This window comes from Strix aluco, chromosome 12 (assembly GCF_031877795.1).
Source record: "Strix aluco isolate bStrAlu1 chromosome 12, bStrAlu1.hap1, whole genome shotgun sequence".
Classification (NCBI taxonomy): domain Eukaryota; kingdom Metazoa; phylum Chordata; class Aves; order Strigiformes; family Strigidae; genus Strix; species Strix aluco.
The window spans coordinates 25,896,661-25,920,126 of record NC_133942.1 but is presented as its reverse complement, the minus strand read 5'-3'; the positions used below and the strand labels follow the sequence as shown (position 1 = coordinate 25,920,126).

Here is a 23,466-nt window from a genome sequence, read left to right as displayed (position 1 = left end):
TAGGATTGTTTTGAATATCCTTTTATCTGCATGGCAATACACTGGGAAAAAAAGATTTTCATGAGTAAAGCAGCAGATTTCTGGCTATGCTGCCAGGCAGTTGCACCACATGAAAGCAGGAAAAGGGTTGCTCACCCTACAGCTCACCACAGCCTTCAACAATTTTCATTTTGGTGTGCTGGTCTAGGAAATTAACCCCTCTGGTTTGCTGAAAGCTATCACCAGGGGATGAGTGATAGAGCTTAACACATGCTGCCTCCTCACTTTTTGCAGTTTACAGTCATATTAGCTTGAAACAATCCCACTGAACTACTTGCTCATAGCCTTCCCTATTTTAGGTCATACAATTGAAGTTGAAAGTAAGATAGTTTACAGCACAGAATGTTAAATTAAAAAAAAAATTAATTTCCATTAAAAATTACATCATTCATGTTAGCAACCATCATGCTTTGGAATAGATCCTGAATATTTAAAAGTCAGTAACAGCTTGCTCAGTCTCTACCAAATAAAACAATCTGGCTTTGCTTTACACAAAACCCACAGTCAAGGCAGAATGAATCCCCTGAGATCGAGATTTCCAACTTCAAAGGATAAGTTAACTCTAAGCTTGAGTTCTAAGTATTTCAATTAAAATTTTTCTGCAAAATCAAAAGCAAGACAACCTCTAGTTCATAATAGGAAAGAATTCTGATACTGGCTTTTACAACACTTTACAGAAAAATTACTATTAAAGAGGAAATCACCCTCTTATTTTTTGTATGCTGCATCTCTAGCTTTGTAATCTACATACGGTAAGATAAAATCAGTCAAGGTGGTCTGCATATTAGAAGCCATTGTAGCACAGCCTAGAATCACAGTCAATACCCAGGAGTCCACTTCTGCCTTTGTAAAGGCTCAGAAGTTTACCTGAGCCTGGACTACCTCTGTGATTAGCTTCTGAGCACTGGCCAGAGATAGGATAAGCACCCTGGCACCCAGCAGAGTGTGCTGGCTTGCCTCATATCCTGTGATTTAGAAGTCTCGGGCCAAGTGACGAGGTTGCCATTTGTAGTTGGGTTGACTGGAAACAGCCTTTTAATAGGAGCGTTCCACGTGGTTTAGTGTTCAACAAGGTTTTAAGAGTTTGTGATGGTGTTTCTCATCTGTAGCTCAGCTGGGCCAAAACTTATAGCCCAGCCCTGCAGTTGCAGATAACTAAATGACAGGATTCCCATCGGAACAGATGTACAGCACCCTAAAATGTCTGCCTGTAAATTTTAGATTTTGAATTGTACCCACTAGGCATAATACATGTCAAGCAATTTAATCCAGCGTGGTGTTTGCGGACAGATCGTGCATATATTTTAAATAATTAGTTCCACATTCTTTTCTTGAAATCCTGGATTTCATGTGAATTTTAGCCTGGGGATTAGGGAAGATGCTCTTGGATGTAATGGGTGAGTGCAGCATCTATGTAACTAGGTCACAGTGTACTTAGGCATATTTAGTTATCTGTTCTTGTGTTCTTCCTCGCTTCTGTTGCACAATAAACAAAAGAGGCAACTAAGTTTGATTCATTATCTCCTCTTAAAGGATAGCAGAATTGTGAGATTTCATAGTGGCGTTTTTTAACTGCATTTTCTAACGATGGTATGTTTGTGATATCTTTTCTTTCATTTTAATTTTTATTTTGCTGCTTTAGCTGCATTTTCCTTTCATAGTCTATAAACCCCCCAGTTCAGACACTAGTTAGTTCCTGCTTCCCAGCAGATCTCCTATTACTTATAGTTACTTGTTCAAAACAGAGGTTTTATTACAGCATTCCAGTAAATATTTTCCTTAAAAATTAAGACTAAACTATAGTTGCCAATAAAAAAAAAAAAAGATAAAGCACATACTGTCATGTAGCAGTCCCTTTGTCTACTAACTGCATTTCCTTGTTACTTGCTCTTTGTGGAAATTCTTGGCAATTACTGCAAATCATGAGGTTTTACTGTAAGAAGGTTTGTAACGTTATGGTGGGTTAACCTTGGCTGGCTGCCAGATGCCCACCAAGCTGCTCGCTCACTCCCCTTCCTCCACAGAATGAGGAGAAAATAAAATTAAAAAGCTTACAATCAAGAAAACTAGAAAGGGCTCTTGAGGAAACTGAGTTAAGTGCAGGAATTAAATGCTTGCCTCTCTTTTCATCAGATCATGATAAACAGGAAAATGTAAAGGATTAAAGATGATAATCCAGAAAGCACAAGAAATTGCATTTCTTTCATTTCCCCACAGAGTGTCCCCATTTCACTATTCATTACTCAACAGGCGACCACTTCTTTGAGTAGGTAGTAGGCCTTTCTGCACAGAGGAGCCCACAAGTTTGTAAAATATGTATTTTTCCCTTTCTAAAATTTATTATCTTGATAACGTTAACATGGTAAACTGAAAGTTCCATTTTACTTATTCTAGAGGTAAAGGAGAAGGAAATCTTATGTTCCTTGGTGACTTGAAGATCAAATGATTTTTTTTAATAATATTTTTTAATGCATATATATATACACACACACTGGATTTCTTGTCAAAACTTTTGTACTTTGGTATATAAATAAACACAATAATGAAATTTAAGTTCCTAGATAATCAATGTTTGTCTTCATATTTTAAATATTTAGGTAGTATACTTATTAATTTTTACATATCGGCTATAAAATTTTATAGTTTAAAACTGTTGGTGAATTGTACATTTTAACTTTATAAGTCGTATGTGTTGTTGGCAAGAGTATCTCAGGGCACTGAAGTTGTCTTTGCTGAAATACTTGAGCATGGCTATATTTTAAGTGTAAGTTGAAAAGGTAAGTGTGCACTCAAAAAAAATAAATCAGTCTTGCTAAGTTTCAAAACTGTCTAAGAGCTTGCTTTGAACTTAAAAAATTTTGTTCCAGTATAGATATGACACTAGAGTGCCCTTTGTACACATTTCTGAGACATACTTTGATCAGTCCACTAAATTGTCTTGCAAAGCTTAGAAAACTGTGTTTCATCAGCCAATGATTTGCTATGTGATTACACAAAGGCATGATCATTCTCAGGCTTTTTACTTGATTTCAAGATATATCATGCATCATATGGAAGAAAACTAATGCAGTGGACTACAGAAAAAATTTTACATTCTTTCATGGACTAACTTGTAAAGCAACCTGTTCTGCACTTCTTCACTACAAACAGTTTTGTATTCATTTCAGATTAAAGTTGAAACATGAACAGACAATTAATTAGATTTTGGTTTGTACTTTATATTATGTGGATGAGTGGTTAATGCAGAAATTTAGATAGTCTTAATTTTTGTTGATTAAAAGCAGAAATGAAACAGACGTGGGCTCAGGAGACCTGGTTTGCATCACCATAACAGATGTAGCATTCACCAGTAGGCAAGCAATTTGCACTAAAATAGCTCCAATGACTTGTGCTCAAACTGTTTCAGTTACAGTTACAATCCCTGACATTGGCAGAGAGATGCTCTACATGTGATAAGACCTAGCAGGGACCTGGCTAACACATTTTCCTAGAGCAGTACCAGCTGCATAACCAGCTAGACTAATAAGGCATAAAACCCACATCTCTGTGTAACTTATAAACATGCATGTGTTTAGTTTTACTACCCTGAAAAAGGGAGATGTGGAGGAGGAGAACAAATGAGTCTGGAGGAAGAGGTGTAACTCTATCGTAACAACAAAACCAGATTTTTAGTGTTGTCTCAGGCCTGACAGAAACTCCCTCCAGCCTTGATAAATAGTCCTATTTATCACAGTGGTATTGTGAAACACGTACAAGTTTGTAGAACGAGCACTTTGTTTTGTATAATATGAAAAAGGGCCTTTTAGAAAAATTAATTACTGATTTTATTTTTTACCCTCCCAGCAGGTGGGGAAATCGAATCTACTGATGCTGGAAGACTGTTACGAGCTAAGGCTATCACAAGCCAAATTTCTCTAAATGTGTCCCTTTTCTCCAGCTCAATGCTTTCTGTCCAGGTGGGAGAGAGACTACTGGCTGCTTGGCTTCTGTGTCCACATGCCAGAAAACCTGTGGAGGTGCTGCCGTTTCTTGCCATGCACATGCCATACCTTGACAGAGCCCCCACGGACTGGACGTAGCGCCCTTCCGCGTGAGCCTGCTGGACTCCCAGGTCCATGTCCATTGCACAGGGGTGCATTTCTGTCTTGCTGTGTAGGAAATGTTCTGTGATAAATTGATAAATCACAGTAACTTGACAGGTTAAAGCTGTGTGTGCTTTATTTTAGAACATACATGGCTTACATGAGAGGAACTTTTGTATTTTCCCTGGTACTGGAAGTGGCAGAGTTACATAGTTCAGTCAGCTTTTAGCTTTTTTCCTTCTGATGTCATGCTTCTCTTTTCTTTCCTAATTTTATTCCTCTGATCTGAAATCTTGGCTTCCGTAAAATCAAACAGAACAAGTCTTCTGCTTTTTCCTTTTTGGAATTCCTTAAATGTCAGTACATTTCTCCGAGGTGTTTATATTTTTTCCATTAGTGCATCTGCATATGTTCATATGTTGTCAAAATGGGCTTCTGTGCCCCTCCCTGCTCCTGAGATACACAGCAGTGGATACAAGTGAAAGATGCAGTAAAAACCCTTTAAATGTTAACGGGTTGTGGATCTGTTGTGGATCCATGTCTCACTGATACTTCTCTCCTGATAATGTAATGCAGTGTTGCATGTTCAGACACTGTGACAATGATCAGTGAAAGAACCTCCTCTACCTACTGGTAGTTCATACAGAAAGGCTCTTGTAGCAGCCTTCTTTTTAACCTGAATTCAGAAGGATGGGAACCTAGCAGTTACCAAAACCAGCTGTTCTATACTTAGTAACTTTTTTAGGGCTGATATGTCACATATGATTGAAGTTACTGTTATCTCACTGCAGCCACCCTTTCAACAGTCAGGATGAGTTATAAAGTATTAAATAGTATTTGTTCACAACTGAGCACTCTGGCAGGGAGCAAGAGCTTTCTGAGTGGTTGGTTGGTTACTGTTAAAAAGAAGAAAATTATTTCAGAACAACAGAATCATTACACCGCAAAAGAACCTTGGGAGGTCTTAACTTTGAGTCCAACCTCCTGCACAAAACAAGGTTAATGCTGAACTTGGGCCAGGCTATTCTGGGCTTTCCCCCGTTGGGTCTTGAAAACCTCCCAGGATGGAGATTCTACAATTTCTTTAGTCTCTTGGCCCAGTGCTTGCTTAGCCGCAAAACAATTTTTCCCCTCTCCTCATAGCCAGTTGGAACCTTGTTTCAAATTATGGCCACTGAGTCTCATTTTCCTGTTATGCACTTCAGTTAAGAGCCTGTCACTCTCTTCTTGGTAACCTCCACTTAGGTGTTGGAAGGATGCTACTAGGTGCCCCTAAGCTTTCTTAATTAATGCAAACTTTTGAGAGGAAGAAATGCTGGAGCAATTTTAAGGACAACCAATGAGCAGCGAGGCTATCAGGTGGTGAATGGTGTGTGATAATGAGAACTTTCATAGACTTTTTGGGAATATTTGAGATGCTGATGTAGGCGCCTGAGCAAGTGAATTATCTTCCCTTCAGACACTGTGTCAGCCATTTCCAGTGTAGGTTTATAAGTGTGAAATCAATCCAAAGGATTCTCGCAGACCACTCACTAAGGACCTGAGTACAAGTTAAAGCTGAATTTGGATGAACAGCAAAACAGACATAATTTTTTTGCAACTAGAGCACTGGGTTAAATCTGAATTCCCTGCTCGCATTTCTGATGCAGACAATCTCCCCCTAGGAACCTTTATAGACTCAGTGACATCAATCTGCGCATCCATAATTACAGTCTACATGCTATTACAAGGCAGCCTTGCACAAAAGCTCATGCAGTCCTGGGAGAATCATCTAGGCCTACAGCAAGCTCCATCACAGAAAATGCAAATCTCTTCACAGATAAGACACATCTTCCTCAAAATATAGACTAGCTCACACCCACCTTGCTAATAACAGGCTATACTTCTCTTCAGCAAGATTACACAAAATTAGCCAGCCGATCCCACAAGAATATTGGCAATATGCTATACTTCAAGGTACGTGCATTGGGGGATTGCTGCAAAGTATGAGACTGTGGACAAATAAAAACGATGTCTAGGGAAGGACAGAAATCGACAAAATATTGAATTACTTTCTCCATTTTATTTAGTCAGACATGCAAAACGATAAAGGAAACCCATAGTAATACCAATACCTTAACCTTTACACAAATGTCACTTCTTTTTCCCTCAGAAAAAGTGTTCCAAATACTGGCAAAGTACCAACTATCCATCTGACAAGAAGGTACGTAAAGAAATAGCACTGCTAGGTACTGTGAGATAAGGTACATTAGCAAACCCCATACTTTACAGCTGGACGTCTTAATCCCAGTTAAGGGAGGATAAATGCTTATTCAAAAGATAATTATTTTTAATATAGTTGATCAACAGTTTTGAGCAAGGATGGGGATTCCATCTGTAACACCTCTGAAATGCAGCCACTTCAGAAGATGGAAAACCGCTGCAGAACGTAAGTTTTCACAGAGGTACGTTCCACAGCGACACCGGCAGCGATTTACCTCTCCTCGGGTGTTTTCCAAGGGTCGGGAAAGGTTTACCCACACCGTGAGGGCCACCAGTCGGGCCCGGTGTCTCCTCTGTACCACCCTCAGGCCAGAGCCCAGACCGGAGGGTGGCACCTGCATGGAGGGAGCCCCTCCTGGAAGCGGATCCTCCAGCCGGCGCGGACCTACCTGCCCGGGAGCGGCCGGAGCACGGTGCCTCGGCGCCGGAGAGAAACGCCCGCCCGGCCCGGGGGGACCTGGAGCTGCAGCCAGGAGGCGGGAAGCGCGCGCGCCGCACGCGTGGCGGGAGAGGTGGGTGCGGGCGCCATTGGAAACCACCCGCGGAGCCGCAGCCCCGGCCGAGCCCCGGGACGCCGCTACCCGCGGCTGGCTGCGGCCAGGCGCTGACCTGAAAGAGCCGCCGCCGCCCCGGCCCCGGCTCCCGCCTCTCCCCGGCGCTTCGCCAGGGCAGCGCCCGCTCCTGCCCCGGCCCCCGCCCTCACGCGCACTAACGGTCCCGGCGGCCGCGCGCTGGGCGCCGGCCCCACCGCCCTTCAGCCGCCGCGCGCTGGGCGCCGGCCCGAGCCCGCCCCGGGGCCGGCGCGTTGCCCGGCGGCCGCAGGCCCGCGGCGGAGGGTGGCGGCGCCAGCGGAGCCCGCCCCGGCGCCGGCGCCTTTGTTCCGAGCGGCAGCCCCCCGAGCGGGCCGGGGGGGGGTGGGGGGGTGGGGGGGCGCGGCCGGGGCCCGCAGCCCCGCGGGAAGGGCCGCGCCCCGCCGCGCTGATGGCGGGAGCGCGGGGAGCCCCGCGCAGCGCCCCGCCGCCGCCGCTGCCCCTGGGGGCCCGGGAACCGGCCGGCGACGGCGGCCGGGGCACGGCGCGGTGAGCGGCGCTGGTGGCCGGCGGGGGCGCTGTGAGGGGCCGCGGGGCCTGGCAGCCCCGGCGGCGGGCGCCGAGCGAGGCGGGCGCGGGCAGCCCGCGGGGGCCCTGCCCGGCGCGGCTCGGCGCTCCGCGGACCCCCGAGCAGCTCTCGGGCAGCGGCCCTCCGCTCGCCGGGGCCCGCCTCGCCCGGCCCCCGCCCCGGGCCGCCGCAGAGCCCTCCCGCGCCCAAACTTTGCAAAGTCTGGCAGCTCCGCCGCTGGGGCGGCGGCGGCGGCTACGGCAGCAGCGGGCGGGGGCGGCGGCGGCGGAGGAGGCGGGGGCGGAGGGGGCGGGGTGCGGGCCGGCGACGGCGGCAGCAGCATCAAAGAGCCCCGATTCCTGCCGCCCTGGGAGCCATGCGCTGCGGTCTGTAATGTCAGCGGAACAGGAGAAGGACCCCATCGCGCTGAAGAGATCCCGAGGTACGGGCCGGGCCGGGGGGCGGCCGCCGCTGGGGCCTAACTCCCGTGCGGGAGAGCTGGCGGCGCCGCGGGATGCGCGCCCCGGCCGGACCCGGCCGCCGCTGCCCGCCGCGCTCCCCGCCGCGCTCCCCCCCGGCCGCCGCGCAGCCCGGGCCGGGCCGGGCCGCCCGCGCCCCCGCCGCGGTCCCTCTCTGCGGCTGCCGGCGGCGGGGCCGGGCGGCTCGGGAGCCGCGCTAAGTTTGCACGGTGGGGCCCGGCCGGGCCCCGCGGGCTCCCCGCAGCCTCCGGGCCTTGAAATGCAAAACTCGGGGCTCCCTCTGCGCGCGATGTGCCCCGCGAGGGGAGGCGTGCGGGTGCGTGGTTCTGTCTCCCGTGTTTTTCTGGCTGTGCTGCCCATTAGTATGCAGCGTGCATACTGCTGGTGCAAGGGAATACGTCGGCAGTGCCACATGTCCGAGTTAGTGTTGATGCAGAGCCCATAAATTACACTGAAGTGTTCGCTCTTCTACCCCGGGGCTTGCGCTTGATTCCAGTTGGGGTTTTGGTTTTCGCTTTTCGGGCAACGAAAACATTGTCGAAACACTATTCTGTATCAGTTGCACTGTTGTACGGTTCTAGTGCGATCTGAAGTATGCATTTCTTTGAAACGGGTAAGGAGAAGGGTAGAAATACGGTGTGTCTTCTGACTTCAGCTGTGCGACTGACTTTAATGGCAGTAGCACGTCGGTCTGCGTAGCGGTAGTTGTGTCCTTATAGTCCTTAAAAACAGAAATGCGTTTCTGAATGAAATCATGAAAGCCAGTAGGGTGACCGAGTTGGGTGAAAATCATGGCAAAATGGTAAGATCTGCAATCCATCACTTCTCTTTTCCTCGCCTCCTGTTTTGCCCCGGAATTCTATTGTTCTTGATGTTTTAAGCTTTTCTGTGGTTGGGTAAGTGGGGAAAGGTGTGGATTCTGCTATGCATGTTGTCATTGATTTACAGTTTGCTTTTCTAAAACTGTTCTAGTAACAGCTGGATTGCAACCTTGAGAATGAGAGAATGAAAATATGCAGCAGTGTTACAAAAGAGACTGGGATTCATTAGACTCCTTCACTCAAGCCCTGATTCTGCAAATATTTAAGTACATAGTTTCACATATCTGAGTTACCCACTGAGTTCCATGCAATTGCCACTTCGTATCAAAACTGTTTACAGTATCAGGGCCACAGAATAGGCTTACTAAATCCGGTTGAAATTAGACTCTTTCTAGGTTTCTGTCTATAATGAAAAGTTTATTTGGCCATTTATGTTTCTTGGGAAAACGTTAGGAGATAACTGAGTCTTACTGTTTAAAAAGACTCTGGCACCCATCCTGTAAAAACCTAGACAGAGGTTTGTCAGTGAGTATGGAAATACTCCATAGTGTATTTGCAGTATGTTAAGTATGATATAAATTACATGCGAAGTCATAATCTCTTAATATGTAAGCAAAACTCCAAGTTGCAGTTCTCCTGACCGGCACTGAAAATGTCTCTCTTGCGTATGTATGAAGTAAAAAAGAATATGGGACTTACTTCTTCTCCTTTTCCCAAATGTAAATGGCTGAAAAAAATTTTAGCCATTTTTTAATAAAGGAATAGATATCAGATATGTATTTATGTCTCTAGATCCATTACATATATGATGTCCCTGTCAAAAGGATTGTATTTTTTCCTGGAAAATTAGTCTCGGACAATGAAATAATTTTTTGCATCCTTAGTGCAATGTTCCAAAATGCTCGGTACACCTTTTAATGAAAGTCTGTGTGGTAGGTACCAAAAGTGACTTTTTGGAAAGTTTATTTTGGCTGCATGAAAATGATCCTTATTCACACTTTTTTGGAGGTATGCTAGGACTAACATTCTGTTTCCTTTCATGTATAAATTAAATCATTATAAAATCCACAGGGAAAATATAAATTCATAGGGCTAAATTAAATCATTGGCCTCACACAGTGAGAACTGAAAATACAAAAGCTTTGTACCTTTCCAGATGTAGGGCTCAGTTCTGCAAACCTGGGTGTGTGAATGGCTTCAGCCATGTAATTCATTCACGTAAAAATCGGTGGGACTTGTTACCGGAATTCTAATATTCATATGCTTATGTTTTTGAAGAATGATATCCCAGAGAGGGAATTTATACATAATTGTATAAAGTTTTAACTTACGCTGCTGTAAAACAGCACTCGCATGCGATCCTCAGTATTCTACTCAATCAGAGATTTACTAATACCTGTGCTGCTAGTTGTTAAATTTGTTAAAAGAAATCTAGATACTTGTAATATTTTACTATCAGGGGTTAACGTCATTTATGTGTTAAGACTACAGGACCATGAACAGGAGTGTATTTTATGCGGTTGTGAAGAATGGTGTTCATAGTACAATCTCCCACTGAATTTATGATAAACATATAGGAATGCTGGAGAGGAAGCTAGTTGAAAGCATAGGGATGGTTTTGAGTAAATAGTTTATCAAGAAGATAATTTATAGGGTTGGAATTTAAGGGAGATTTGTCATCATTCTTTATGTAAAACATGCTGTGATTATTTACTATCTACATTAATGCAGTGGCAGTGTTTCATAGCACACTATTTTATATTCAAAATCAAGGCAAAAAGGACTCTCTTCTTAAAGGGTAATCCCTAGGCACTCTGATGGTAGGTTATACTGTGATACGCATGAGCTTATTTTGAGAACGTGATCGTGACTTCATGCCCTAGTCTTTGAAATTCAGACTTAAAATTTGATAGATGTTGATTTTGGATGTCCATGTATCTTCCTTATGTGTAGTGAAAAATGAAATTAAATTTCAACAGCAACAGCTGAAGCCAAAAGGAACTTATTAAATCAGAGGCAGAACTGGATTCTTACTTGAGGTGGGACTGATAAATTCCCTGAAACCTCAAAAAAGGGAGGGCAGAGGAAAGAAGTGCTAGGAGTGAAAATTTGTCAGGCCTCCTTTGATCAGGAGTATTTGAAATAACTGTTGGATATTTCAGTCTCTATACAGTAGGTCTGCTTCTCTGTGAGAAGAAATTTTGTGTTACTTTACTGAATAGTCCTAAAGCTGGTTTAGCTGTCTGCAGGGAATACTTGTCTAACGTAGAGTGGTGTAATGTCATACATTATGCTTCTTTGCATAGTACTGTTGATAGTTCACACTTATCTTCAGGTTGCCTTTGATAATAAAGACAAAGCTCTGTGTTCAGCTGTATGCCTGCGTCTTGATAAAGTTTGACTTGTGTCCTGAATATGAGTTTTAAACAAATAACAGTAAAATTTTTAGGTTGGATTGTCCACTTCTTACTGTTCTATACTGTAACTATATATATATATATATATTTCTTTTTTAAAGAGCAAATGAGCTATTATCTTAATGGGCCTGGGAAAAAATGAATTAACACACAGTTTCTTAATGTAACAATGTTAGTATCTTAACAGGTGTTGCTCTCATATCACCCGAAAGTGATTTTCATGCTTCAGCTCAGGGTTTTCTTTGTATTCCCATATGATGGCAAATCCACTTGAGCCCCATGAAGGCAGACTGAATGGAATAATGTGTGTGCTAGAATTTGTTTTTTGTCTATGGTCTAACTAGAGTTTTAAAAATGAAAGCCACAGTTTTTACAACTTTGAGAGCTCACCCCAGTGTTATGAAAGGCGAAGAAGAATTCAGGTGAAGTACAGATATCTCTTTCTATTGCTCGGAGTCAAGTCTGATTGAGTGATCAATAAAAGTAACATTTTTTACTTCTTTTTGTGCCAGGGCAGCCATGCTCAATTATTTTGTGAGTTTTCTGCAGAGCAGGGCAGGTTCACTTAGAGCCCCTCTCATTTTTGGCAGATGTATCTTTGTTTGATCAAGTCTTGCATTTAGTGAAACTTAGATCTGATAAAGTGGAGATCTGTCTAAACAGCATGGCAGGTTTTCAGTGGTTTTCGTTCATGCATCTTTTACTGTTTGCTTTTTCCTTCATGGTGTATTGTAATGTACTGTTGTATGTTGGTCCAGGGAGTTTGAGAAATGCTGTGGCTCTGTAAGTTAAATAGGAGGTGAATCTTAGGCATGGTTTTAAGCAGTTCTTTTGCAAGTTTTATGCATTATGCAAACAAGAAATACTTCTAACTGCTGAAGTGGAGATGTTAAGAACCAAGGGACAGATAAACATAAAATAAATGGAAATGTTTATCCCAACTGTAATGAGCATGAATTGGACATTAAAGTGGTAATAGAGTAAGAGAGCTGTATACGAGATATGCTGACTTTTACCTCCAGATGTTTGCTCCTTAAGGACTTGCAATGTAAGGCACCAGAATTAATGCAAGTTCAGTATTTTGTAACATAGATATTAAGTTGCAGGGGCAAACCTAAAATACAGGCTGTAAGAAAACTAATGCAGTGTTGCACTGATTGAAATTTTGTAGGTGGTGACAGTGGATTGGATGGGTTAGGAGGACCAGGAGTACAACTTGGAAGCCCTGATAAGAAAAAGCGCAAAGCAAATACACAGGTAAATTCCCTTTGGTTCTTTTGATTTCTAATAAATAGTGTACTCAGATGTTGTTTGCTGGTACGACTACCTCACATTTTTCAGAATATCAGTCTATTCTCACAAATAGCAGTTACATACAAAATATTTCAGCTGTACTGTGAAGTTTAAATCTTCATACTACTAGTTATTCTCACTGAAGTTATTTTAATCTCTGTAGGTTGCCAAAGACCTATAAAGAGAGGAGCACAGTGAGACTGCAACAACTTGTATTTTACCATCTGGATTTGATTCTGAGACAGACTTTCTTTTAATGACTTTGTAGCCATTGGTAGAATCTGTACAGCATGAGTAGTTGCCATGAGACTACTTTTCTTCTTACTTTTATTCCTGTATGTGTAGGTTTGTGGGCTAATGGATCTGTACGGTTTGTTAACGCTTTGACCAAACTCTTGGCATATTCCCCAAGTGATTTTCAAGCAAAAGCTATGAGGCAGGTTCGGCTCCTTTCCAGTGAATCCCTGCAATTTGGCATTTCTATACAGCTTCTGTTTCCAGAAAAGGAAGCCTGAATACAAAACATGTAAAGCAATTAGATATCTGTAGTGCAGAATTTTCCTTTGTGTGTTTGTTCAGCTTTGAGTGAGAGTATCTGTTAATTTGGTGCTGCCCAGTGAGAGTAATTTTATTTATGTAGGTCAAACAATCACTTTCTGTTAGACCTATACAGATTCATTGAGATGTGGATCTCTTTTCTTAATTTTTGTTTGTTTTGTGTTAAAGTAGTCATGGTGAAACCTGCTCTGAGAAAGAATTGGTTAACTTAAGGGTTTCAGACCTCTTTCCCGGTGGAGCCTTCCTTATGTTCTAGAATAGTGATAATTGTAGAGGGCATGCAGATTAGTTTCCTCTCTTTTCTTACCAGGTTCAAAACTTGCAGCACAGCAGAAATTTTTTTTGGGGGGAAAAAAAAAAGTTCAGTCTTACTTTATTAGTATTTAGGAGGAAATGCTTTCTGTGAGCACAGTTAGCTTGAGGGTGAACCAGCTAGATGTTCCCCACAGGCTAGTCTAAAATGAAATTCAATTGTATAGCTGCTCTGATGACATTTAAACAGCCTCTGGGCTCCATTAAACACTTGATTATGCTCTGCAACCAGAAATCCTTGTATTTTATACCTACTGACTGTGCTTTGCAGACTGTCACAATCACTGAATGCTCAGACACCTCTGGTACACAGAATATAGAAATTTCCTATATGCAGACTCCTATATTCTATATACCTTTTTTAGGGTTATAGTAACATTAGGTTTGTATATCCTCATAGAAGTGGGCTGTCTTAAGAGATGTATATTCAGTAAAATGAACCCAAAACGAAACTAAGGAAACACTTCAAATCTGCTCTTCAACGTTTGGAAGTATTTTGTGCATGTGTTTAAGTGACACGTGACTTTGTGTATTGTTGCTTTTCTTATGTAAAAGATTAAGAAATAGAAGTCACATATCAAGTAGTGTTTTTCAGAAGCATGGTTGTGCAACTGCACAATATTTAAAACACTGTGATTACTATAAATCACCATGTTATCTTGAGCTCAAACTCCTCTCTTGCCTCTGTACTGAAATTTCAGACAGCCTGGCAGGGTACAGTGGGTGAGCTTTACACAACAGCTGAACTGTTCTTTTAGCAGTAGTGCTGCTAATCCAGGACCTTTGTGGTTGGTCTGTCTTGCAGGGAACTACTAAAACTAATTTAAATGTTGTATTTAAAATATTTTTAGGGATCATCATTTCCTCCTCCATCTGAATATGCTCCACCGCCGAATCCAAGCTCTGACCACCTTGTAGCTGCAAATCCATTTGATGACAACTATAACACTGTGTCTTACAAACCACTTCCTTCAGGAAATCCGTATTTTAGTAATCCTGGTTATCCTGGCTTTGGAGGCTATAACACTTTCAGAATGCCACCTCACATGCTGCCCAGAGTGTCCTCGCCATATGGTGGTTCTTACTCCCTCAGAAACCAACCACATCCCCTTCCTCAAAACCCTGTGGGAATGGGTTTTAGTCGACCCCACTCTTTCAGCTTCGGTCCACATGATAACCCAGGTTTTGGGAATCAACCACCTTACAGTAGTGGTCAGATAAATCAAAATGTCAGTATGCCTGGTCAGCATTTCAGACCAAATCCTGGTGAGAACTTTGGCCATTCTGGTCAGATACCTCACCCAGACGTGCCGTCTAACTTTGGTCCTGGCAACAACCCAAATTTCCCAAATTCTCAGCTAGAGTCAAACCATTCTTTTGTTCCTCCACCAAACACTTACACCCAGACAAAATCATCAGCACAAAAGCAAGACTTTAGTCAAGGTGCAAGCAAACCATCTAGCCAGAACACTGCTGCTCATCAGCATCATCACAGGACAGAGGACATTGTGAGTCAAGGTAACAGTGACCTAAAAAATGTTGCTCGAAACAATGTGGTAAATCAGGATAATAGCCATTCTAATAGTGCTGATAACACTAATGCTGGCCATTCAAATGGGACTCAGAGTAAGTCCCGCCAGCCTCGAGGTACTGCTGAAGGATGCAACTCTGAAAAGAGCAGCAAAACGCCCCTTCATCCCAGTCGTCATGGTCACTCGTCCTCTGAACCCGTCTATCCATGTGGAATTTGTACACATGAAGTTAATGATGACCAGGATGCCATCCTGTGCGAAGCCTCTTGTCAAAAATGGTTTCATCGGATCTGTACAGGCATGACTGAGTCAGCTTATGGCCTTCTCACAGCGGAAGCATCGGCAGTATGGGGTTGTGATACTTGCATGGCTGACAAAGATGTCCAGTTAATGCGTACGAGAGAGACTGCAGGACCACCTGCACTGAATACGGATGGCTAACAACCAGAATTGGTGGTAGTGGTTGAAATACTTGCTATGAAGATTTGGTTACAAATTGGGTACTTCACTTTCTGCAGACAATCAGTTGTGTTTAATTGCTGTCATCGTTTTTTCCCTTTTCATTCATAAACTTCCATCTCAGCTTTTGTACTCTTAGTTTTATATGTGCAAACTTTTTTACTTTTTTGTTTCTGATTAAACTGTAAAACCTAACTGACAACTGATCAGAAGTAGGATGTGCATTGACAATTTTATTGAATGCAAAATTGTGCCTGTATGTAATTTGCTAGTGTTAATGTGTTTAACTAACACTAGCATATAGTGCTCAGTTTTAATGGTACTATATTAGCAAGTACTCATTACATTTTATTTTTTTGGGGTGAATGTCCATTACTGATGTTCGTGCTATCCTTTCTTTGAATATAGTGGGGATGACATGGAGGAATGTGCAGTACTAATAGTTTTCATTTTAGGGAAAATACAGAGAATTTCCTATGTGCTTTTTCCTATTTTTGAATTAAAGTATTAACACACTATTCAAAAGTCGATGACTTCATCTTAGTAACAGAATGAAACCCGCTAACTCTTAAACATTTATATTTCCCTGAAAAGGCAATGATCTTTTTTGACTTCTCAGCAAATACTTGCTGAAGACTCTTGCTAGGTCTTGCAGTATTAGGAAATAGTTACAAAATATGATTACATTGGAAAAAGAACCCATCAAGGTTATGAAGTCCAATGCTTTAAATCTAGAGAATACCAAAACTAAGGTTGCATATGTAGCCTTAATTCATTTATCTTAAGCACATACATTAGGATACAGTCTCTTCATTTGTTACGGTTGTGCAGTCATGCACCTTTCTCTCATCCTTTCTCACTGATCGTTCTAGGCTCCTGCCTCAGTGCTGCCTGAGAATTGTGAATTAACTAGTGCAGGGAAGGTCCTGCCCATCTTCTAGGGCTTCCAACTAGAGCCTGCTCGGTCATCCTGAGCTTACACAGTCCACTTGGCATGAAGGAGAGTGCGAGGCAATTGAGTGTGCTCCGCACAGGCTCTGAATTGCAAGCTAGTTTGGCCAGCAAAGTCTTAAAACTGAATTCCTACCACTGCCTCAGCCAGTCTTGCAGTGAGGGGGTGGGAGATCTAGGGTGAAGGAAAATAACAGCTTTCACATCAGGTGAGTTTAGCTCACATCAGGAGCAAGTAGACAGAAGTTTAGCTTCTTTGCTAAACTTGATGTTCTACTGACAACTATGAATGGCATTAGAGCTTCATGTGTGATGCTAAGAATTCAGGTTTAATATGGGTAATTTGATCTTATTCTTGATCTCAAAAATGCCCCCCCCCCCTTTTTTTTAATGTGGGGAAACATCTAGCCTTGAAGACTTCAGCCTTAGCAGTGTGATAAAGTTGCATATGCAACTGAAAATGACTGTTTCCTTAGAGAGGAGTGTTGTTTTAACTTAATAAAAGGTGGCACTGTAATAACAGACTCTGCTTGTAATTCCACTCTGCTGGAGACTTAGAGTTTTTGTAAAGTCAGCAATTAAATCATGTCAAGCATTACAGGTACTAGTCACATTCCTTAATGTGATAAATTGTTCAGGTCTGTAGTGATGAGTGATGTAGGAGCCTATATAGAATACAGTCATCTATATAAAGAGGTAATTTTTATGGTAAGCTATGCCAGCGAGTGAAAAGTAAGCCCTGTTTGCTAGTTCGCCATTTTTTGATTTTAAATGGGCTCTACTGTGGTACTTTCTTGGAAGACGCTGTGTGGATCTACATAACTGTCCTTGTTTTATTTTAAAAGTGAAAAGTTTTATATATTCTTTTACTGGAGAAGTGCAGTATTGCCCTCCTTTTTTGTCTTGCCTCTCATCAGGAAAAAGGAAATTATGTCTAAAGTGTAAATGACACAATTCACATCTTGAGGATTTCCTGTATGGAGATGTAAAGAAAGTGTGAGGTAGATCCAGGGCTTCTGTTTTCATCACTGTTTGCTTTATTTAGTACAGAGACTAAACTTAATCTTGTTTTGTTAGAAGAGTAATATTTAAAAACAAAGAACAAAAATACAACCAAGCAACAACCTCTGTTAGAGAGATTTATTCTTCAGTAGTTTTCCTAATGACTGACCAACTGTTAGAACTTGCTTTTGATATCTATAGTCGAAATTAAACCAAACCTTGTTTAGATGGATTTGCTCCTCTGTGAATCAGTTTAATCTCTGCAAAAATTTGCACTGTGAAGGTAGTGGAGCTGGTTCAGACCTACAGCAATGTAAATGAAAAAACTTTGCTTGGTGAAAATTCAGCAAAAGCTCCAATTATGCTGTTGTTACCCAAGCGTGCTGTTCACAATACCTTTCTCACTCCCATACCCCATTCCTGTTGTGAGAAGATGTTTGGGGCATTTGTTCTCAGAAGTCCAGTTAATGTTTTAACATTTTAGAGCAGACATTGCATTTAAAATACCCATCTCTTCCTCAACCCTACATGAAGTGTTTTCTGTATTAGCTAGCAAGACATTAGAGTTTAAATATAGTGTTCTTACAGACTTAAAATCAACTGGAGTATCATTTTGTAAGGCCTTAAATTGTGTATTTGTGAAACTTACTCTAACGGTTTATTTCAGTTTATGTAAACTGGTACTATGTTGGGTTTGTAACCCAGTAAATTTTCTGCATTTGTTAACTGACAAATACAAGACATTAGCAAATACCAATTGTATAAAATAAAAATAAATTAACAAAAAACCCAACCTTGTTATCACACTGATTGTAGAGATACAACTGATTAGGATCTCCAAAAGTCATCCAGTCAATATGCTTGCCCTACTGATATGCTCTTGGCATACCTGGACTCTTTATCTGGAGAGGGGGTTACACTTTGTTTTTCTCTGCATGTGTTGACTAGGAGTAGTTCAAGTATGCACAGGAAAAACAACAATCATGTTTTGTTAGTAAGGTATTAGGAAAATGTCAGCTGCTTAGAATTAGAAATTAGTTATAGAAGGGTGGGTGGGAGGGAGGGCTGGTTAGAATAGGTGAGGTTTTTTGTAATACTCTACATGAAACAATTTGTATTGAACTATCATGTGCTTCTTTCATTACTAGTGATTTAGACTGTACTGGTGCTGCACACCAAAAATATCGCAAAGATTTTGTAAATCTTACAAACCTTAACATTTTTGTGGGAAATGCCTGTGTCCTTTTTAAATAGCTCCTTGTCATGATAGAAATGCAGCCTATATTGCCCAAAATGTTGTGGTTCCCCCCCCCCCCCCCCCCCCCAAAAATATGTATAGGCTGGGTTGAACTGTCCTTAATACTTAGGGGGTTTTGCCAGAGACCAGTTTTAAATGAGAAAATGTGTAATCTGCTCTTTAAAATACTTGTTCTATTGGTGTTAGGGTAAGTGACACTGTTCCATATAGGCTAGAGGGTAGATAACAAAAATCCTGTTTCTGCCTTTTTTACTGATCCCTTCTAAAACTTGAGACAGGCAGGTTAACTGTTTGTGCCTCAATCTCTTCTTTTAGAAGATAGGACTGATGCTTAGTTCTCAAGGGTGTTTAGAGGCCTAGTTATTAGTTGAGATCTTCAGATGAAAGACTAGAGGAGAGTAATAAAGTTTGCTCTATTTGAAACAAAAATATAATTTTGGGGGCTGCTCAAAGAAGAAGGTACTTTGTGACCTCTGAAGTTTTTCATCTAAGAAGCAGTTTTGTAATCACCTTTTTCAGGCTTAACTTCAAGCATGTGAGAATTAACAAAGTCAGTGGAACTGCATGCACGCAGTCAAGAACGTTTCAAAATGTTTGCAGTCCGGGCCTATGATATTTGCAAGTGAAATGCTTTTTATGGTTTGAGATTTTTACAAAATCAGTGGTGTACAAATGTAGCACCTTTTTAACGTTTGTCTTTATTCCAACTTAATACGATAACACATCTGCATTAAATATATCCCTTTCATTTTATAAATAAACATTGCCTGGCGGTAAAAGTATTTGGTGTAACGTTTTTAAAAAAGGAGTCATGCTTCTTATCATGTTGTATGTGACTTAAATGACTGTTTCATATTAAAACTAATCTTTCCTTATGTACTGCTTAAATATACCTGTTTTGGGATATCAGTTCAGTACTTTTTATACAATCTTGAATGTGTTCCACATTGGTGACATGTATTTTTGCAGCAACTTTTTTGTTTCGATTTTAAATTAGAGCATGTCTGAAGTAACACATGCATTAGTGCTGTGGTGTGTGGCAAAGTTAATGTACGTAATTCAAATTGGAAAAAGGTTTCCAGACTTTGTCCAACGTTAACCCTGTGGCCAGGGATTAAATTACTATGTAATACAAATTATTTCATATCACGATGTGTTTTAAGCTACTCTATGAAGTATGTGAAACATTATTGTTTATGGATTGGTAGCTTGCGTGGTATCTTGCATAGAATGAGGTATGATAGATGGTAGCAATTCATGGTAATTAAAACTGACTACCTTTCAGAACACGCAGCACTTATGTGCATTGTCATCTTGTTGCCATAACTCTTAGTATGAATTTCTTAATATTATCCACTGACAAATGGGTGAACATTTGGTAATAAGCTCATGGGTGTGAAAATTCTATTCTAACACTACTTGGTTTACAAAACACGTAATTTTTTTATCTATTGGATGTGATTAGATATATGCAGGAGGATGTAGAACTGGATGTATTTTAAAGTTATTCTGCAATTATTAAGTTTTTTCTGAAGCTTTCTATATTAGAATAGACTCTTCCTTAAAATTGGAAAATTAAGTGTACTTAGCAGAACTCTTAAGGCAATATAACTCTCCTACACTACATCTTGAGTTATGCACATTCACTTCTTTGTATAGAGCTCCTCTGATTTCTTGTTGGCTTATGCTTTATATGGAAATAAAGGGTCCCTTTAGCACCCTAGTGTTGTGTCATCAGTTCTGAGGTAATTAATTCTGAATGATGTTCAGCCCCTTAGAGGTGCTGCCTGTAGCTTAAAGTATTCAGTGTCACCCTTAGTTTCCTGGTTCAGAAATGTCTTATCCCAACATCATAGGGGATACCTATTTTTGTAATGTTTGCCATGTGCGATTAGTTTTCCTTTTCATGTTCAAACAAACTGTCTGTCTCAAAATAATTTTTGATCCAACCCCACCTTTTTACTTGGAGGTTTGTGCACTGTAATTCAGCAATTGCTGTATTGGAGACAGTTTGGGATTGGAGTCATGAGAGGTGTTGTGTCTATTCCTAGACACTCATCTCCTCTTCTAAAGGATGGTCTAAATCTGAACTTCCATATAATTTAAGGAGGACAAGCTTTTAATACACTACTTTTTTTTTTTTTTTTTCCTTTCTTGATAGTTTTTTCTGAAATTTGAAATCATATGGAGTTGTTGAGGGATTTTTACTTAAAAGACAGTCTCTCCTCCAAGCTTTTGTATATGGCCTTTAGAGCAGACACTGTGTTCTTTAGGGCCTTCTGACTTGGAATTTTTTTCCCTACATTCTCCTCCTTTCAGTGTTAAAGATAAATTGAAGAAGACAAGTTACCAATCTACTGCCATCCAAACAGTGCAAAATATAAAATGATTAAGATTGTTGACATTTGGGGGTTTTGTTAAAAATGATGTGATATTTTACCTTTTAGAAGAACATATATCAGAATCTGATTCAAGTGTTCTTGGAAAATGTATATGGTAGATTTTGTCCAGCACTGTATGTAACTTTGTTGCTTTCTGTTGTCTGGTTTCAGTTTCTTTTAAAATAAAGATAATTTTTGCCAGGAAGTTGTCTGTTGATTTTATGAAGATGATGTAATGCCTAGATTAACTCTTCTAATGTATTGCCTGTGAGTATGCATTTGGATTAGGCATAATCCAGCAAGAAAACAGTATGAGGTCATATTGATCAGAAAAGATAGCTTCTGCCTCTCTTGGAGAGGTCTGCTGTTCTGTAGAGGCATTAATCTGAAGTAACTTCAAAGCAGATTAGAAGAGGTCTTGCACCATAAACCCCATTTATTTCTCACAGGATGGGAGGGAAGGCTCAGGCACCATTTGACTGAATAGATTCTTTAGAGCTTTCTGCACTTGGGAAGAGATTATGCAAAGAATTATTTATTCTAATTTATAAAATTATTACTAAGCTATTCCTGTTTGTTGAAATGCCAGAACTAACACATACCAAATCAGTACATTACTAAGAATCTTGGTGGTGTGGTCCCAAGCCACACATGCAGAACAGGTCATTGGAATAAATTGCATCTCATAAAATGTTCCTGCTCTTCTTAAAAAATATGGAGAGATGAGAGAAATGAGAGAAAATTTAGAAAGGATGGGAGGGGAAAAAGGTTATTTATTAAATTAAAGATAAGAAAATGTAAACTATTTAAAGGATTCCCCCCCCCCCCCCCCCTTATACTGAAGCCTCTGAAGCCATTAGAAGTGAAATAACCCCTGGAATGTATGTATGTATTGGCAACTGGAAGGTCCAAAGTATTAGTAGTAGTATTAAGACTTGACTGGAATATAAATCTCCATCCTTCATAGCACAGGAGGTGGGAATTTAAAGTTTTCCAGGGAAAATTTTATCTCCTTTCACTATACAGTTTCTTGCACTTTTGACTGGTAATTTAGTACCAACAGAAGAAAGATCCTGAATAGACTTCTCTTGGTTACTTGGTCATTTGTCCAAGTAAGCTGGCAATGTGGAATGTGTATGACATAGGTGGTGTTTCTGCAGATACACAACAATACAAGACTTTTAAGGTTGATTCAAGACCTGTTTCAGTCCTTTTTGTGTCCTTTAGAAGCTAAATCTGCTACTTTGACTTAGAAATGTGTTAGTGACATTTGCTGTGTCTTCCACGAGTGAATACAGAGCTTTGCCTTGGAGGTCTAGCTTCTAAGTAAGACTTTTTTTGTTAAAGTATTGGAGCTATTCTGTATAACTTGAGAACACCAAATACAGGTAACTATAACCTGCCTTGTAAAGTGTGTATACATAGTCTGGTCTTTCTGGCAGGAGTAAATAATAAGCTGCTTCATTTCAGTATATTCTCTGTGATTAAGCTAAAAATGACACCTGGATGACCAAGGCAGAAGACCAGCACACAACAAATCTCAAACTTTTATTGTCTGTGAATGAACTCTCCAAAACTGAAGGATGTGTTCTGGATGACTACAGCTGCCTTCTGGAGTAGCAGGAGATTTTGAGTTACTATCACATTATAATCATTCTATTGGAACACCCTATTTAAAACAAAACACCATCCCCTCCAACTCCCAACTCTTCCATTACTTCATCTAGGAAGCAGGCAAATAGGATTTTGACTACTGTGTGCAGTTTTGGCCTCTCCATTTTCAATATAGTAGACCTGGGAAAGCTTTGGAGGTCAGCAAGGAAGATAAAGCTGTGTAAAACAAATGTAAGTAAGCTGAGAGTGTTTCTAGGAAAAAAGAACATCTCTTAGAGTGGAGAAAAGTATATAAAAACCTGAATGGCACAGAAGGGATGTTTAGAACTTCCTTGTTTCATCCTTGTCTGCACTTGCCTGAAGTTTGTCTTGCAGTAGAGACAACTAAGATATTAAATAAAGGTTTAAAACAAACAGGAGGAGTTTTGTTCTCATGGGAAGAATCTTTCCTCAGCTTCTATTTACTTATTTATTTTCTCTTACAGTTTCTTAGACTGATAGCAGTCTGTTTATGGAGACATCACGGTTTAAGTCTAGGCTCAGAACTGTAAACCACAGAAGTCTCATCTGCTGTTGCTGCAGCTGACAGCAAGGCTCCTTATGCCATGATGCAGATCCTACCGTGGCTGAAAATATATATCATGCAAGGTTTTAAAAAAATAAAAAATCAGATGTGCCAAAAATACCTAAAGCATTTTGACTTTCAGTTAAATGTCTTTCCTCTTGTACTTCTGAATGCTCTTGGAATGAGGAATTTAATTCAGTTCTCAGATTCCAGTCCATGCAAGCATTCATCAGATGGTACAGATGGGGGTGAGGGTGGAGAATAACCCAGAAATCATATTAATTACAATGGATTTCTTGCTCTGAAAAAGTTTTAAACCTCTGTGATATCTACTTTTATATAT

The 23,466-nt window shown here is 41.0% G+C and overlaps 1 protein-coding gene across 1 annotated transcript; it reads left to right on the top strand.

Moving 5' to 3' along the window:
* Positions 1-7,691: 7,691 nt before the first annotated feature.
* Positions 7,692-21,149, top strand: PYGO1 (pygopus family PHD finger 1). Its single transcript, XM_074836949.1, has 3 exons — positions 7,692-7,923; positions 12,370-12,455; positions 14,213-21,149. The coding sequence occupies exons 1-3, from the start codon at positions 7,875-7,877 to the stop codon at positions 15,332-15,334; spliced, it is 1,257 nt and encodes a 418-aa protein (XP_074693050.1). The 5' UTR covers positions 7,692-7,874; the 3' UTR covers positions 15,335-21,149.
* Positions 21,150-23,466: the final 2,317 nt, after the last annotated feature.

What these genes read in the sequence shown, in the direction of transcription:
- PYGO1 (XM_074836949.1), top strand. Translation starts at nt 7,875, where the DNA reads ATGTCAGCGGAACAGGAGAAGGACCCCATCGCGCTGAAGAGATCCCGA. An exon ending in CGCGCTGAAGAGATCCCGAG is followed by an intron (nt 7,924 to 12,369) that starts GTACGGGCCGGG and finishes GAAATTTTGTAG; the next exon opens with GTGGTGACAGTGGATTGGAT. An exon ending in AGCGCAAAGCAAATACACAG is followed by an intron (nt 12,456 to 14,212) that starts GTAAATTCCCTT and finishes AAATATTTTTAG; the next exon opens with GGATCATCATTTCCTCCTCC.